Source organism: Sitophilus oryzae, unplaced genomic scaffold (genome assembly GCF_002938485.1).
Source record: "Sitophilus oryzae breed Bouriz unplaced genomic scaffold, Soryzae_2.0 scaffold_802_pilon_pilon, whole genome shotgun sequence".
Classification (NCBI taxonomy): domain Eukaryota; kingdom Metazoa; phylum Arthropoda; class Insecta; order Coleoptera; family Curculionidae; genus Sitophilus; species Sitophilus oryzae.
Genome location: NW_022147420.1, coordinates 275,612 through 289,753, shown reverse-complemented (window position 1 = coordinate 289,753; position 14,142 = coordinate 275,612). Strand labels below are relative to the sequence as shown.

The following is a 14,142-nucleotide window of genomic DNA, read 5'->3' as shown; positions in this document are numbered from 1 at the left end:
TATATAAAATCCTTAAGTGACTGACATACTGATTAATCACGATCCTGCTCAAACCACTCAACGTAAGAAGCTCAATTTTGGCATACAGGTTGATTCTAGGGTGTAGAGGTTTGATAAGAAGGGATTTTTCGAAATTTCAGTTCAAGAGGGTGGAAACCACCCCTCAAATATTACAATATTTTTTTATTTAAAAAACAGTCAAGTTTCCGAAAAAACGCTTAAACACGTATATTTTATTTTGTTTTTACATATTTTAAGATTTTTTTAAAAATGTATACAGGGTGTTTCAGAAAAAGCTGGTCATTGATTAACCACGAATCACGATCCTGCTTAAAGCTCTTGACGTAAAAAGCTGATTTTTTGGAGAAAACAGATTGACTTTAGGGTGTAGAGGTTCGATAAGAGGGATTTTCGAAACTCAAATTCCAAGGAGGGTGGAAACTATCTGAACTATCCCTCAAATATTAAAATATTTTTTTATTTAAAACCGGTGAGTTTTCGGAAAAACTCTTAAACACGTATATTTTATTTTGTTGTTTTACATATTTTAAGATTTTTTAAAAAATTTATACAGGGTGTTTCATAAAATATGACCATTGAGTAATCACGATTCTGCTTAAACTGCTTGACGTTTAAAGCTGATTTTTACAAACGGATTGACTGTGGGGTGTAGAGGTTCGATAAGGGAGGGGTTTCTCTAATCTCAAATTCAAAGGGGGTGAAAACGCCTCTCAAATATTACAATATTTGTTATTTAAAAAACGGTTAGTCTTTCGGGAAAACGCTTGGACACGCATAATTTATTTTGTTTTTTTACATATTTTGAAATTTTTTAAAAAATCATACAGGGTGTTCCAAAAAGTTGGGTAATTGATTAACCATGCACGATTCTGCTTAAACTGCTTGAGGTTAAATGTTTATTTTTGGCAAACGGATTTTTCTAAGGAGGTGAAATGGGGTGAAAATGATTTTTATCTTTCATATTTAGTAACTGCCAAAATTTAATAATATCACCATATTGTTTTTTCCTCGGTTTTTTCTTATGCTGACATAAATGTGAGAAAATTTAATCCAGTTTGTATGTTAATGGAAATTCTTGCTTTGTTTTATCATCACCATTACAAATGATTAATTCGACGCGAAGTCGCGGGTACGCGCTAGTAATCTTAATAAAGGAGTACTTACATCAGTTCCATTGTATCCTGGAGGTCCGCGGGGACATACGAGGTCGCAATTTTTATTTTCTGGTAAAACCAGATCTCCAGTTTCCAATGGCAGAACAGGTCTCGCACTGATGGTGTACTGAAAGGGTATAATAATCATTTTTTTTCTTTATTCAGTATGTCAAATTATTAACTTACATCTAGTAACTCTGAGCAAGATTCTCTTTGGGGTCTTGTCGGGTCACAACTCATCAATATCCATTGTAAATCAATCTAAATGTATATTTAATTAAATTAATGATATGTACCTACAGGGTGGCTCATTAGAGCGAGGAAGTCCAATATCGTCGTTGTTTTCGAATATATGAAAAAAGTTAAAATACAAATGTTGCATGGTTTATAATGATACATATCCTAAAAATGTTTTGTTGAATACAGGGCGTCACAAAAAAAATTATAAAAGGTTAGGTTTTTTAAATTACACCCCCCATTTTTCTATAAAGAGTTGGATTCAGAATAAAATTCTGCATATAGTAGGTGCCCTTTTTCAATTTATTCCCCATATAACATATAAAATGACCAAGAAGCATTTTTATGGTGCCATTCTATTTCATTTATTTACTAAAAATTTGGATAAATTCACTATATCCGAAAAGTGGTTAAAAATTGGAGTGAATATCACTTTATTAATACTTTGCATTAATTTCCTAAGCACACCAAGAATAACAGAATAAACCCAAGAAGAAAAATTTACATTATGCTATACTGTGGCTATACAGTGTATCTTTTATGGAGTCACCAAAATCGGAATATTTAAAATGCTATATCTCTATTTTTTTTAAATGCAACACCCTGTATATTATTTTTCATTTAGTTGCAGACTTAAAAAATCAATATTTTTGTTTATTTTATGACAATATACAGGGTGGCGCACCTCATTCGCCTCGGTTGATTATACGAAAACGAAAAGATGTAGAATCAAAAATTTTTATGGATATATGTAGAGAGGCAATGTGCATAATTTAAAATTATTTTGAAATGTACAGGGTGTATCAGAACTAAGATCTTTACCAAAGTTATATTTTTTCTTATGGAATATCCGGTATTTTATTTCATTTTTGGATTCTTAGCCATAAAATAAGGTATTTATTACAAGGGTTTAATATGTTAAAGGCTTTGGTTTTTGAGATATTTAAAGATATTTAAATGTGCATGCTACAATAAAAAAGTTTGTCAACGCCCTGTACTTGAATTTTCAGAGTTAATTCTTGGGCTGACTTAGCCAGATAAATAAAGTTTACTAACAAACTTTATTGTTTCCTTACATGTATACAGGGGTATCAGAAATTGCTGGTATATTTTAAATATTTATTTTACCTAAAAACTTTGTTATTTTAAATGCAACACTATGTATTTTTTAAAGTAAGTCGAAGCAGATTTAAATGCTCTTTTAAACTCTATGAGGGTTTCCTATACCTATCTGGCTCAGATTTTGATTAAAAAGCGATTTTTCAATAAATTGTCAATCAATAGTCAGATGGCTGGTGTCGGCATGGCAATTTGCTAATGACAATTAGTAGCTATTTTCAAAATCGACAATTGTTTGTGGACTATTTAAATTTATAACAGTTTACCTTTTATTTAATTTACCAGTAGTTTAAGAACTCGTTTAATAAGTAGGCAAGTATTTATTATTGTATCAAGAAAAATAAAGAAGTAGTTCTTTGATTTATATTACGATGACTTGTAGGCAATTAAGGCAAATTCATTTTCTTCACTTCCAACGAAAGGTTTCTTTTTAATAGGTTTTTCATATACCACACTATCAACTCTGAGAAATAAGAATTTCAAAGGAACGCTTGTCAAAAAAAACATATTTGGATATCTTTGAGCATAAACCATTCAGGCCAACAAGCAATTGTCCTCACAAAATTAAGTAACATATCCATTCCTTCCGCCAGCAGATATTTCTTCATTTTTCTTGATAAAATATTAAATACTTACTTATTATTAACCTTATTGTAGGTAAATTAAATAAAAATAACCTGTTATAAATTTAAATAAAGTCCATAAACTAATGTCGATTTTGAAAATGGCTACTAAGTGTCACTAGAAAATTGCCATGGCGATACCAGCCATTTTGATTAGAATTTTATTGAAAAATCGCTTTTTATTCAAAATCTGAGCCAGATAGGTATAGGAAACCCTAATATAGTTTGAAAAAGCATTTTAATCTGCTTCGACTTATTTAATAAAATACATAGTGTTGTATTTAAATAACGTAGTTTTTATGTAAAATAAATATTTACAATAGACCAGCTGTATAAGGTGTTGACAAACTTCCTTATTATAGCATATAGCATGCATATTTAAATATCTTTAAATATTTCAAAAACTAAAGCTTTTAAACATAATATACCCTTATAATAAATGCAAGAATTCAAAAATGCAATAAAATACCAGGTGTGTGTGTTCCTTAAGAAAAAATATAACTTTGGTATGGATCTTAGTTCTGACACACCCTGTACATTTCAAAATAATTTTAAATTATGCACATTGCCTTCCCACATATACCCATAAAATATTTTGTTTCTACATCTTTCTGTTTTCGTCTAATCAACCGAGGCAAGTGAGGTGCGCAACCCTGTAAAAACAAAAATATAAATAATATAAAAATATTTAATTGCATACCCTCTATTTAACAAAGTATTTTTAGGATAGGATATGCTCCTTTATAAACCATGCAACATCTGTATTAAATTTTTTTTCATATCTTTGACAACGACGACGATATTGAACTTCCTCGCACTAATGTTCCACCTGGTGTTTTAATTTATTATTACTAGAAAGAGTATAATTTTTTATAAAAACAATACTTACCGGAAATGTTTCTCTGGAATTTGTAAATTTTGAAAGTGAAACGTTCCCATTGATATCAATGGGTCCCCTCGCTTGCAAAGGTAATTCGTGCAGTTGTTTACAGTCAACAAATAAACTCACTTTATCTCTGTGAACTCCAAAATGAATTTTATGCCAATTTCTATCAAAAATCTACGAAAAAAAAAATAAAAAAGTTAGCGATCCTGCCAGGATTCGAACCTGGAATCTTCTGATCCGTAGTCAGACGCGTTATCCGTTGCGCCACAGGACCTTGTTGAAAGTTTTAAGGAATGCTGTTCAAAACGCTTTATATTAACGGTTTAAATATTTACCTTCGGATTATTGAATCTTAATAACTGCAGTCTACCATTATAATTCAATATTTCAAAATCTATACATTGTCTTCTGGGATTTAACGAAATTATGAATTGCGGTTTTTGTTCTAAATCTGTCACTTTAACCATATGCCAAGATGTTTTGATTAGTTTTTGTGTCCGGAATGTTGAAATAAAGGAAAACTGATCTGGTAAGCCAAAGGGAAAAATATTTCTAAAAATAATATATTCTTGTTATATAGAAATACAGGCAAACGGACTGGTTGAATGAAGCCCGGCTAGCTCAGTCGGTAGAGCATGAGACTCTTAATCTCAGGGTCGTGGGTTCGAGCCCCACGTTGGGCGCAAACTTTTTTTTATTATTTTTAATGGAAAAAGAATAAATATTCTTCTTAACATTTTACCGAAAATTTTGTACAATATGATTGAAAAGAAAACGCCGTCAGCGATGGCTATGAAATGAAGATAGCTGTCATTTTAAATATAAAATTATATGGGGAATGTCATGACCGTTATTTCCAATCCAACTGGACGTTATTGTCTTCTCGATCATACGGTATAATGAAAATGTTTCATGACAAAGCTAGCTGCCACAAAATAAAACAAAAATATACATGCATTTTCAGTTTTCCTACTTGATAAAATTAAGAAAAAGAGAATACAGGGTGTCCCAGGCAACTACAATGTCTAGATCGGAGATTTTTTGCCACATCATTGTTTAACAATGAAATCTATCGATTAAAAATATTTTCAATATGGCTGCACTTCCTTTTCATTATGGCTGACCTTTCTTATTTTAAATGGGTACCCAAATTTTTTATTACATACTTAAATTCTCTGTAAAATTCTATAAATATTGATATTTAACACTTTATACTTTTATACCTAACCATTTTTGAGAAAAATTATATTTAAAATTTTTGGAGGAACTGCCTGGCAAAAAAATTTGTATAACCTTAACTGCAAATTTAGTGATTACCACCGCCACTGTGACATAAAAGGAAGACATTGTTTGAATGTCATATAATATCGGCCGTAGCTGTCATTTACCATAGATCACTTACCAAACCGTAGCAAAAATTACCATAAATCACTTTTTTCAAATGGAAACCTACCTTTTTTATTTCACTAGTGAAAAGGTTTTTTAATTCGTTACTTTTTGATTATACATGTTCCTATAATAATATCCAAAATAAATCGTTTTTAAGCTATTTAAGTTTAAGTTTTAAAGTGTATATTTTTCTGGTTTTTATCCAGTAGCCTATGACTTTAAACGTCAAGCGATATAAAACAATATATCTGGCCATGTCATACTGCGACACTTTGTTAAAAAATTAGTATGTCATCGATCGTCACTTCCAAGCCAACTTTGCACCATTTTTGATCAGATGGTATATTATATTATCAACTATACTAATATCAACTACCGTATGATCGAATAAAAACGGCGTCAACGATGGCTATGAAATGAAGATCGCTGTCATTGTATATGTAAAATTATATGGGAAATGTCATCGATCGTCATTTCCAAGCCAACTGGACGCCGTTCTTTTTCGATCATACGGTATTAGATATCACTAAAATACGAGGGGGGAGTGGGTTAAAAAGAGGGGGGAGTGAATTAAAAGGGTTTATGGGAGTGGGTTAAAAATTTCAAAAAATCGTAACTCCAAAATTACAGTAGCTAGCGAAACGCGGTTTTCAAATTAAGATTAGGAATAATATTTGCAACAAAATTTGCTATAAAATTTGTAATAACATCAAAATCAGTCAAAGTCACAGTTTTCGAGATATTAACATATTTTAGTATGGGCGGCTATACGTGCCTCCCGGCGCCAATTTTTAATCTCTAAATTGCATGACAGCTACGGCCAATATTATACGACAATCAAGAATGTAAATTTTGATATAGATAGCCAGATGTCTTCTCTTAATGTGACAGTGGCTCTGGTCACCACTCAATTTGACGTTTAGGCTATACAATTTTCTTAACAGGTAGTTTTTTTCCTCCAAAAATTTTTAATATTTTTTTTTCAAAAACGGTTAATGTTAAGTATAGAATGTTTGATATCAAAACCATTAAAATTTTACAGAGAATTTAAGTATGTAATAAAAAACGGGGATACCCATTAATATACTACGGTATTTCCGGAAGCGCCGCCATATTGAAAATATGTTTAATCGATAGATCTCGTTGTGAAACAATGATGTGCAAAAAATCTCCAATCCCGCTGTTGTAGTTCTCTGGAAACTTCTAGTGCACGCTCAGCCTGGGACACCCTGTATAAATGACCTATTATGTGTCAATTATATTTACCTGGTTGGAACAGTAAGATCAGCTGTTTTTTCAATACGATAGGCAGTCTGAAGTGAACTGGAACCCCTGACACTGCTGACTCCAGAAAACTGACTTTGTAACGCATCCAAATGGAATTGCCTAATGAAATCGTATGCTTGCAAGTCATCATCACCTATTCTAAAATCTGCACAGGGTCCAGATGTTTCGTCATCGATTTCTTTTTGAGAAATATAACAAAGAATATATTAATAAAAATATATAATATACAGTATATCCCCGGATTGTCGTAACTTTACAAGAGAAAAACTTTTTTATTATTGACATTTAGAGGAAAATGCTTTTTTCGTAAAAATTTTTGCTTGTTCTAAAATGGCTAATCTCGTTTATACTTTTTCAAATCTCTATACCTTTTTAGAGAAATTTTAAGAAAACATGAAAATAGGGTTGAAAATTTTCCTACAACATTCTAAAAATCAAAAGGCGTTTTTATGGTAATATCATTTCGATTTCATTCTTTGATTCATGGTTCTTATTATAGTTATTTAATTAACGTCATATTTTTTTGCTGATGTTAAACTATCACATTTTCTGATATTATCACCCCAAACTAAATAAATTTTGCGCTTCTTTATCATTTTAAAACAGAAAAAATACGATATTAATTAAAATTCTATCAATAACAATCTATCAAAGAATAACATCGGAATGATATTACCGGCTTAATGGTTTTGATTTGAAATTTCATCTATATTTTCACGTTTTTTTTAATGTTTTATGGAAATTTGAAAACATATAAACGAGCCTAACCATTTTAGAACAAGCATACATTTTTATGAATAATGCATTTTTCTGAAAATGTCAATAATAAAAAAGTTTTTCCTCTTGTAAAGACAATCCGGGAATATACTGTAATATGATAGGTATACTTATGTAGAACTTTGTTACTACATATATCTTTGAAAAATATATTTAATCATTATTTATAATAAAAAAATCAATGTAAAGAAAATATGTGCCTACATGAATTTGTATTAAAATATAAACGTAAAAAAAACAAAAATAAGTATACTTACGGGAATATATTCCTTGTATAATAAACATTAAAAATAAGCATGTGAACTTTATTAAACATCTGAAAAAGTTGAAAATATATTAATAATTTTCTGATACCATGCGAGAAAAAATTGAAACTAATATTTTTTAAAGATTAATTTATCAGATCAGTTAATTAATGCAATATCTACATATATAAAATGCTAATGTTTATCTGTGTCGTCTCTACTGAAGTAACGACTTGCTCTAGAAAGTTATTTTTTCTAAAAACTGTCGTCGTCGGATTTTTTGTTTTTCATTTAATTAAACAAAAAATAAAAAGTATTTTTTTTCCTGATGTCATGGCGAATGCGCCAGGCTTCAACTAGTACTTAATAAAATCTGTATTTTGTTGAACAATGATATATTGTAAGTGCTAAGACACGTCAAAAGAACTAATGAGATTTGTAGAAAATTCAAACAGCTATCAATTTTAAATTTAAACAATTCACATTGGTTTTTTGATGTGTCAACCAGTTTAGCAAGTGACAGAACATAGTTCTGAAAATGGGGCTTTAAAATGACTAAGTTAAGTATCAGTGGCGTCCTAATTTTATTTAAAACGTGATAATATAGTATTAGGGTAGACTCGATAATTTGCTGGTTGTTTTACGTTTGAGTCAGTAAATGTTTAGTTAAAATTAAAAAAAAAACATTCATTTCTAATAAAAATAAGTAATATATAACTTATTTTTATTAGAAATGAATGTTTTTAATAACAAAATTACAGATACGCTACTGAAACAACTAAATCAAATATTGATCTACCCCAATTACTTTTGACAAGCTGGTAATAAATGCGAAAATGCTAGAAAAACAATTAGTTTACTCTAAATAAGTGGAAATACATTGCATAGGGTATGCAGATGACATAGTCATGATCGCTCGGGAGAAACATGAAGGCACCTTGTGTAATTATTCAAAAAGGACTCAAAAAAACAAACGACAAAGTCGACGTATTGCTGAGAGTTGGTGCAAGACTGTCGGGCTGAGCATATAAACAGACAAAAATTGCGTTAGTGCTATTCACCAGAAAATTGACTCACAGAAGTCTGAAAAACTTAAAAAGGATACATCTAGATGGAAAGGAAATATTGCCATCACAAGAAGTCAAATATGAGCTGATTTCCGGCATTAATTAATTTTGTAGTAAATTTATTCCAAAAAGGCCTTTTAGTAATAAGTATACATAGCCCGGGACAGTAAACTTCTCGGGAACAAGCATATTAAACACATTACCAGCAAAGCCACAACGGCTCTAAAGATATGCAGAACACTGGCGGGAAATAGATGGGGATGCGCACCTAATATTTTGCCGTGGGTGTATACCATGATTACCTATGGAACAGTTGCTTGGTACACAAAACTAGAGCAACGTACAGCAAGGCAAAACCTGTATAAAGTACAGAGACTGGCATGCATCTGCATCATAGATGCTATGAGAACATGCCCAACAGCATCAATGGAGGTCATCCTAGACCTAGACCTAACACCACTGCACATTGTCGTCGGTAGTTATGCAAATGCGACAATGATTAGAATAGTCATTGAGGGATTCAGTGCTAGGAGAGTTTTCAGGTCAGGCGCTTGGAACACCCTCAAATAGGAAATATAATTCCTCCAACTCCCAGTGGATGACATACCAAGAATTTACAACTTTGAGAAACACCTCACTGTAATATTGAGCAATAAAAAGGATGGGAAGAGAGAAACTTTTGAGTTGAACACAGTCACCCAAAATCTCATTCAAATCGGAATAATGGTTCTTAAAATATCTGAAAAAAATGTGTTTATTTTTTTAAAGTTTGATGCCCTCTAGCGGACAAACGAAGCACTTTTGTATAGAGGTAAAATATGCCCAATGAATTTATTTTAATTCCAAAAATACGTAGTAACTCTATGTTCATGGAATATTGGTACATCCTATATATCATATAAGCTTTTTTCTTTTTAGCATCTAGTTTTCACAATTATTACAATAGGTCCTTACGACCGAAGAATATCATGGATATTAAAATATTCTTTGCTACAATTCTTGAGTAAATCCCCAGCTAGCAACTAAGACCCTCCACCATTATTTTTGAATCCACTTTGTAAGAATAACAATAATAATCTGTATTAAAGTCCTGACATAACTTCTTTTTAATTTGTACACTCTCAATAAAATCAATAAAAAATTAATAAGAGATAACATGAAATAAACTTAAAAGTCTATGCCAATATCCATATGAAAATTTCAATTAAATAATGAGAAAAATTATAAAATATAAAAATCTAAATGATAAGGATCAAATAATATGTTTTAAGTATAATGGACAAATAAATGATTATAACTTACCGTTTATCAAATATCAACATAATTTAATAAAAAATCGAATATTTTATATAAGCAACTGGTTATGAACACATGTGTTTTATTATATGGTTAACTAATACTTATAAAAAATAAAGCTACTGCATAAGTGTCTCCAATTTTGCAGAGCAGATGGGTATGGGTACCTATCCAGAAATCGAGGAGATCACGACTGAAAGCTGTGTCGTCGACACACATAAAGAAAATTTGATGATTAAATGCAATAGATATTTATTTGGTAATGCTATTCGCAGATTTGAATAATCATTCACATACTTTTTTGTCATTAAAATCTAACGAATGTAATGTACAGTATGTGTCTAATTTGGGACAGTAGAAAATATGTATGCCGTATCTCCATAAATAGATTTCATAAAAATTACGTAATAAAACTTAATGCCTAAGCCATAAGTCATATTTGATCCAGATTAAGAAGAATTTTTAATGAATAGAAACGTCGTTCTTTATTCTTCATCGTCGACAATAGTTGTTGTTACTTGTTACCTTTTAATATTATTATTTATTTTAAATATTTGTAATTTAATTAAGATATCTTAAATCCCATGCAGCAACAAATTACCTATAGGAACTCAAAATGTTTCAATACAACCTCTATAACATTTCAAATACATCTGAAAGTCAACCTTAAAGGTCGTTTAAGGTCTCACAACAAGGTTCTTTCTGGAATCACTCAAGGAGGTTTGAAAGCCACATATGTCAAGGTCAAGCGAACTGCGCATGTGGAGGAGCCCAATCGGCTAATATCTCCTACTATGGTTCCATCTCAGGTTCGGTATTTTTTTAGGTCTCTTAATTCTTCGTGGGTACCATGCTGTAATTTTTGTGGTCCATCTAATGTCCGTTCTTCTTGCTAGATGGCGAATTTCCATTCCCTATACATATTGGTGACCGGAGGCATGAATTCGTATAGGAAACGTAACGCGTTAGGATTATCAAGCCTAACCGATTTGGTGATCTTTTAACGAAAGGCACACCTTAATTTTCTGCGCGTAAACTTATTCGTCATTTAAATAATTACGAGTAGATGACAAATAGATTTTATTTATTAAAATTAACATTATATGCATATAAGTTGATACGAATATTTAATGCGATTTTGCATTTGGTTGATTTTGCAATATGTTATCACCTTATCGACAACATATTGCAAAATCAACCAAATTCTTCGTCTTTTCATACTCTTTTTTTCATAACTGGCCTTCCAGACTGCAGAGAAGTTGATCCTTTATATTTGGTTTTCCTACGGGAAATCGTGGTTGGTTGTACTTTAATGTTCTTTCCCTTACGAAGACTTTTGGTCTGATATATTTCAAAAAATTCTACTAACTGAGAAGGGTTTTGGACTTGCTCTACAGTCTCGTTGATTTTTTTGACAATCTTCTCTAGGTGGTTATTATAATTCAATTTTGTCATGTTGAATAATGCGTTGAAATTGGAAGACAATCTAGCGATCTGCTTGGCACATTCCTCTGTGGAACCAGGGTCGGTTTCTGCTGGAGTTTGGAACTGCAAGGGAACATGATAAAGAATCAGATTTGACGCTGTCAGTTTCTACTTCAATATCTATATGAACAGCTGTACTCGCCGTAAACATAACAACACAACCCAGTTTGTTTTCGAGACTTTTGAATAGTCTTTAATCCATTTTGCAGCATCATTTGCGTATAACTCAGTGCTGAATTTTGTCCTTGTTAACGGATTCTCCGATAACGCGACAGGATTTATCAAATGATGTAAACACACTACCATTGCCGTCCGCTATTTTTTAACCGCACTCGCGCATGACGCACTGATGCAACATGGCAAATAATGAGAAAAATTATAAAATATAAAAATCTAAATGATAAGGATCAAATAATATGTTTTAAGTATAATGGACAAATAAATGATTATAACTTACCGTTTATCAAATATCAACATAATTTAATAAAAAATCGAATATTTTATATAAGCAACTGGTTATGAACACATGTGTTTTATTATATGATTAACTAATACTTATAAAAAATAAAGCCACTGCATAAGTGTCTCCAATTTTGCAGAGCAGATGGGTATGGGTACCTATCCAGAAATCGAGGAGATCACGACTGAAAGCTGTGTCGTCGACACACATAAAGAAAATTTGATGATTAAATGCAATAGATATTTATTTGGTAATGCTATTCGCAGATTTGAATAATCATTCACATACTTTTTTGTCATTAAAATCTAACGAATGTAATGTACAGTATGTGTCTAATTTGGGACAGTAGAAAATATGTATGCCGTATCTCCATAAATAGATTTCATAAAAATTACGTAATAAAACTTAATGCCTAAGCCATAAGTCATATTTGATCCAGATTAAGAAGAATTTTTAATGAATAGAAACGTCGTTCTTTATTCTTCATCGTCGACAATAGTTGTTGTTACTTGTTACCTTTTAATATTATTATTTATTTTAAATATTTGTAATTTAATTAAGATATCTTAAATCCCATGCAGCAACAAATTACCTATAGGAACTCAAAATGTTTCAATACAACCTCTATAAAATATAAAATACATTAATAAATGTAATGCCTAAATGTGTAGCCTCCCTCATATACTCTCTTTGTAGTTAGGCCCACTGTTGCCAATGTTGGCCATGCGGGCCTAAGTTATCCCTGCTAATTTCCTAATATCATGGTTCCATCTCAGGTTCGGTCTTTTTTTAGGTCTCTTAATTCCTCGTGGGTACCATGCTGTAATTTTTGTGGTCCATCTAATGTACGTTCTTCTTGCTAGGTGGCGAATTTCCGTTCCCTATACATATTGGTGACCGGAGGCATGAATTCGTATAGGAAACGTAACGCGTTAGGATTATCAAGCCTAACCGATTTGGTGATCTTTTAACGAAAGGCAGACCTTAATTTTCTGCGCGTAAACTTATTCGTCATTTAAATAATTACGAGTAGATGACAAATAGATTTTATTTATTAAAATTAACATTATATGTATATAAGTGGATACGAATATTTAATGCGATTTTGCATTTGGTTGATTTTGCAATATATTATCGATAAGGTTTCTTCGTCTTTTCATACTCTTTTTTTCATAACTGGCCTTCCAGACTGCAGAGAAGTCGATCCTTTATATTTGGTTTTCCTACGGGAAATCGTGGTTGGTTGTACTTTAATTTTCTTTCCCTTACGAAGACTTTTGGTCTGACATATTTCAAAAAATTCTACTAACTGAGAAGGGTTTTGGATTTGCTCTACAGTCTCGTTGATTTTTTTGACAATCTTCTCTAAGTGGTTATTATAATTTAATTTTGTCATGTTGATTAATGCGTTGAAATTGGAAGACAATCTAGCGATCTGCTTGGCACATTCTTCTGTGGGACCAGGGTCGGTTTCTGCTGGAGTTTGGAACTGCAAGGGAAAATGATAAAGAATCAGATTTGACGCTGTCAGTTTCTACTTCAACATCTATATGAACAGCTGTACTCGCCGTAAACATAACAACACATCCCAGTTTGTTTTCGAGACTTTTGAATAGTCTTTAATCCATTTTGCAGCATCATTTGCGTATAACTCAGTGCTGAATTTTTTCCTTGTTAACGGATTCTCCGATAACGCGATAGGATTTATCAAACGATGTAAACACACTGCCATTGCCGTCTGCTATTTTTTAACCGCACTCGCGCATGACGCACTGATGCAACATGGCAAAAGTACTCGAAATTCCGAGAGTCGGCGAGTAGGTAGGTCATGGAATCGTATAGTGTTTGTAGTGCATCATTACGCGTTACGTTTCCTATACGAATTCATGCCTCCGGTCACCAATATGTATAGGGAATGGAAATTCGCTGCCAGGTGTCCTGCCCATTGCCATTTGAGGGATTTGAGTCTGTGGAAACTATTACCTGGGTCTTTTGTTGTATCCCCTCTATTCTTTTACGGTCTCTTTTGGTTATTCTCGGCATATTTAGTTCCATTGAGCATTGTGCGACCTGCAGCTTCCTTATGATGCCAGTTT

The 14,142-nt window shown here is 31.8% G+C and overlaps 1 protein-coding gene and 2 non-coding genes across 3 annotated transcripts in view; 1 reads left to right on the top strand and 2 right to left on the bottom strand.

Annotated features, from left to right (window-relative positions):
• LOC115888604 (collagen alpha-2(IX) chain-like) overlaps positions 1-10,278 on the bottom strand; it is a 61,565-nt gene extending 51,287 nt beyond the window's left edge. The window contains exons 1-7 of the mRNA XM_030908364.1: positions 10,108-10,278; positions 7,751-7,809; positions 6,696-6,894; positions 4,376-4,592; positions 4,044-4,214; positions 1,362-1,436; positions 1,186-1,302 (exon numbers count right to left, since the gene is read on the bottom strand). Of these exons, the coding sequence (XP_030764224.1) occupies positions 1,186-1,302; positions 1,362-1,436; positions 4,044-4,214; positions 4,376-4,592; positions 6,696-6,894; positions 7,751-7,809; positions 10,108-10,127 (858 nt within the window). The 5' untranslated portion in view covers positions 10,128-10,278. The remainder of the gene's footprint in view (positions 1-1,185; positions 1,303-1,361; positions 1,437-4,043; positions 4,215-4,375; positions 4,593-6,695; positions 6,895-7,750; positions 7,810-10,107) is intronic.
• On the bottom strand, positions 4,242-4,314 carry Trnar-acg. Its single transcript has one exon. It is a non-coding gene; the product is annotated as a tRNA-Arg (tRNA).
• On the top strand, positions 4,651-4,723 carry Trnak-cuu. The gene has a single exon. It is a non-coding gene; the product is annotated as a tRNA-Lys (tRNA).
• Positions 10,279-14,142: the final 3,864 nt, after the last annotated feature.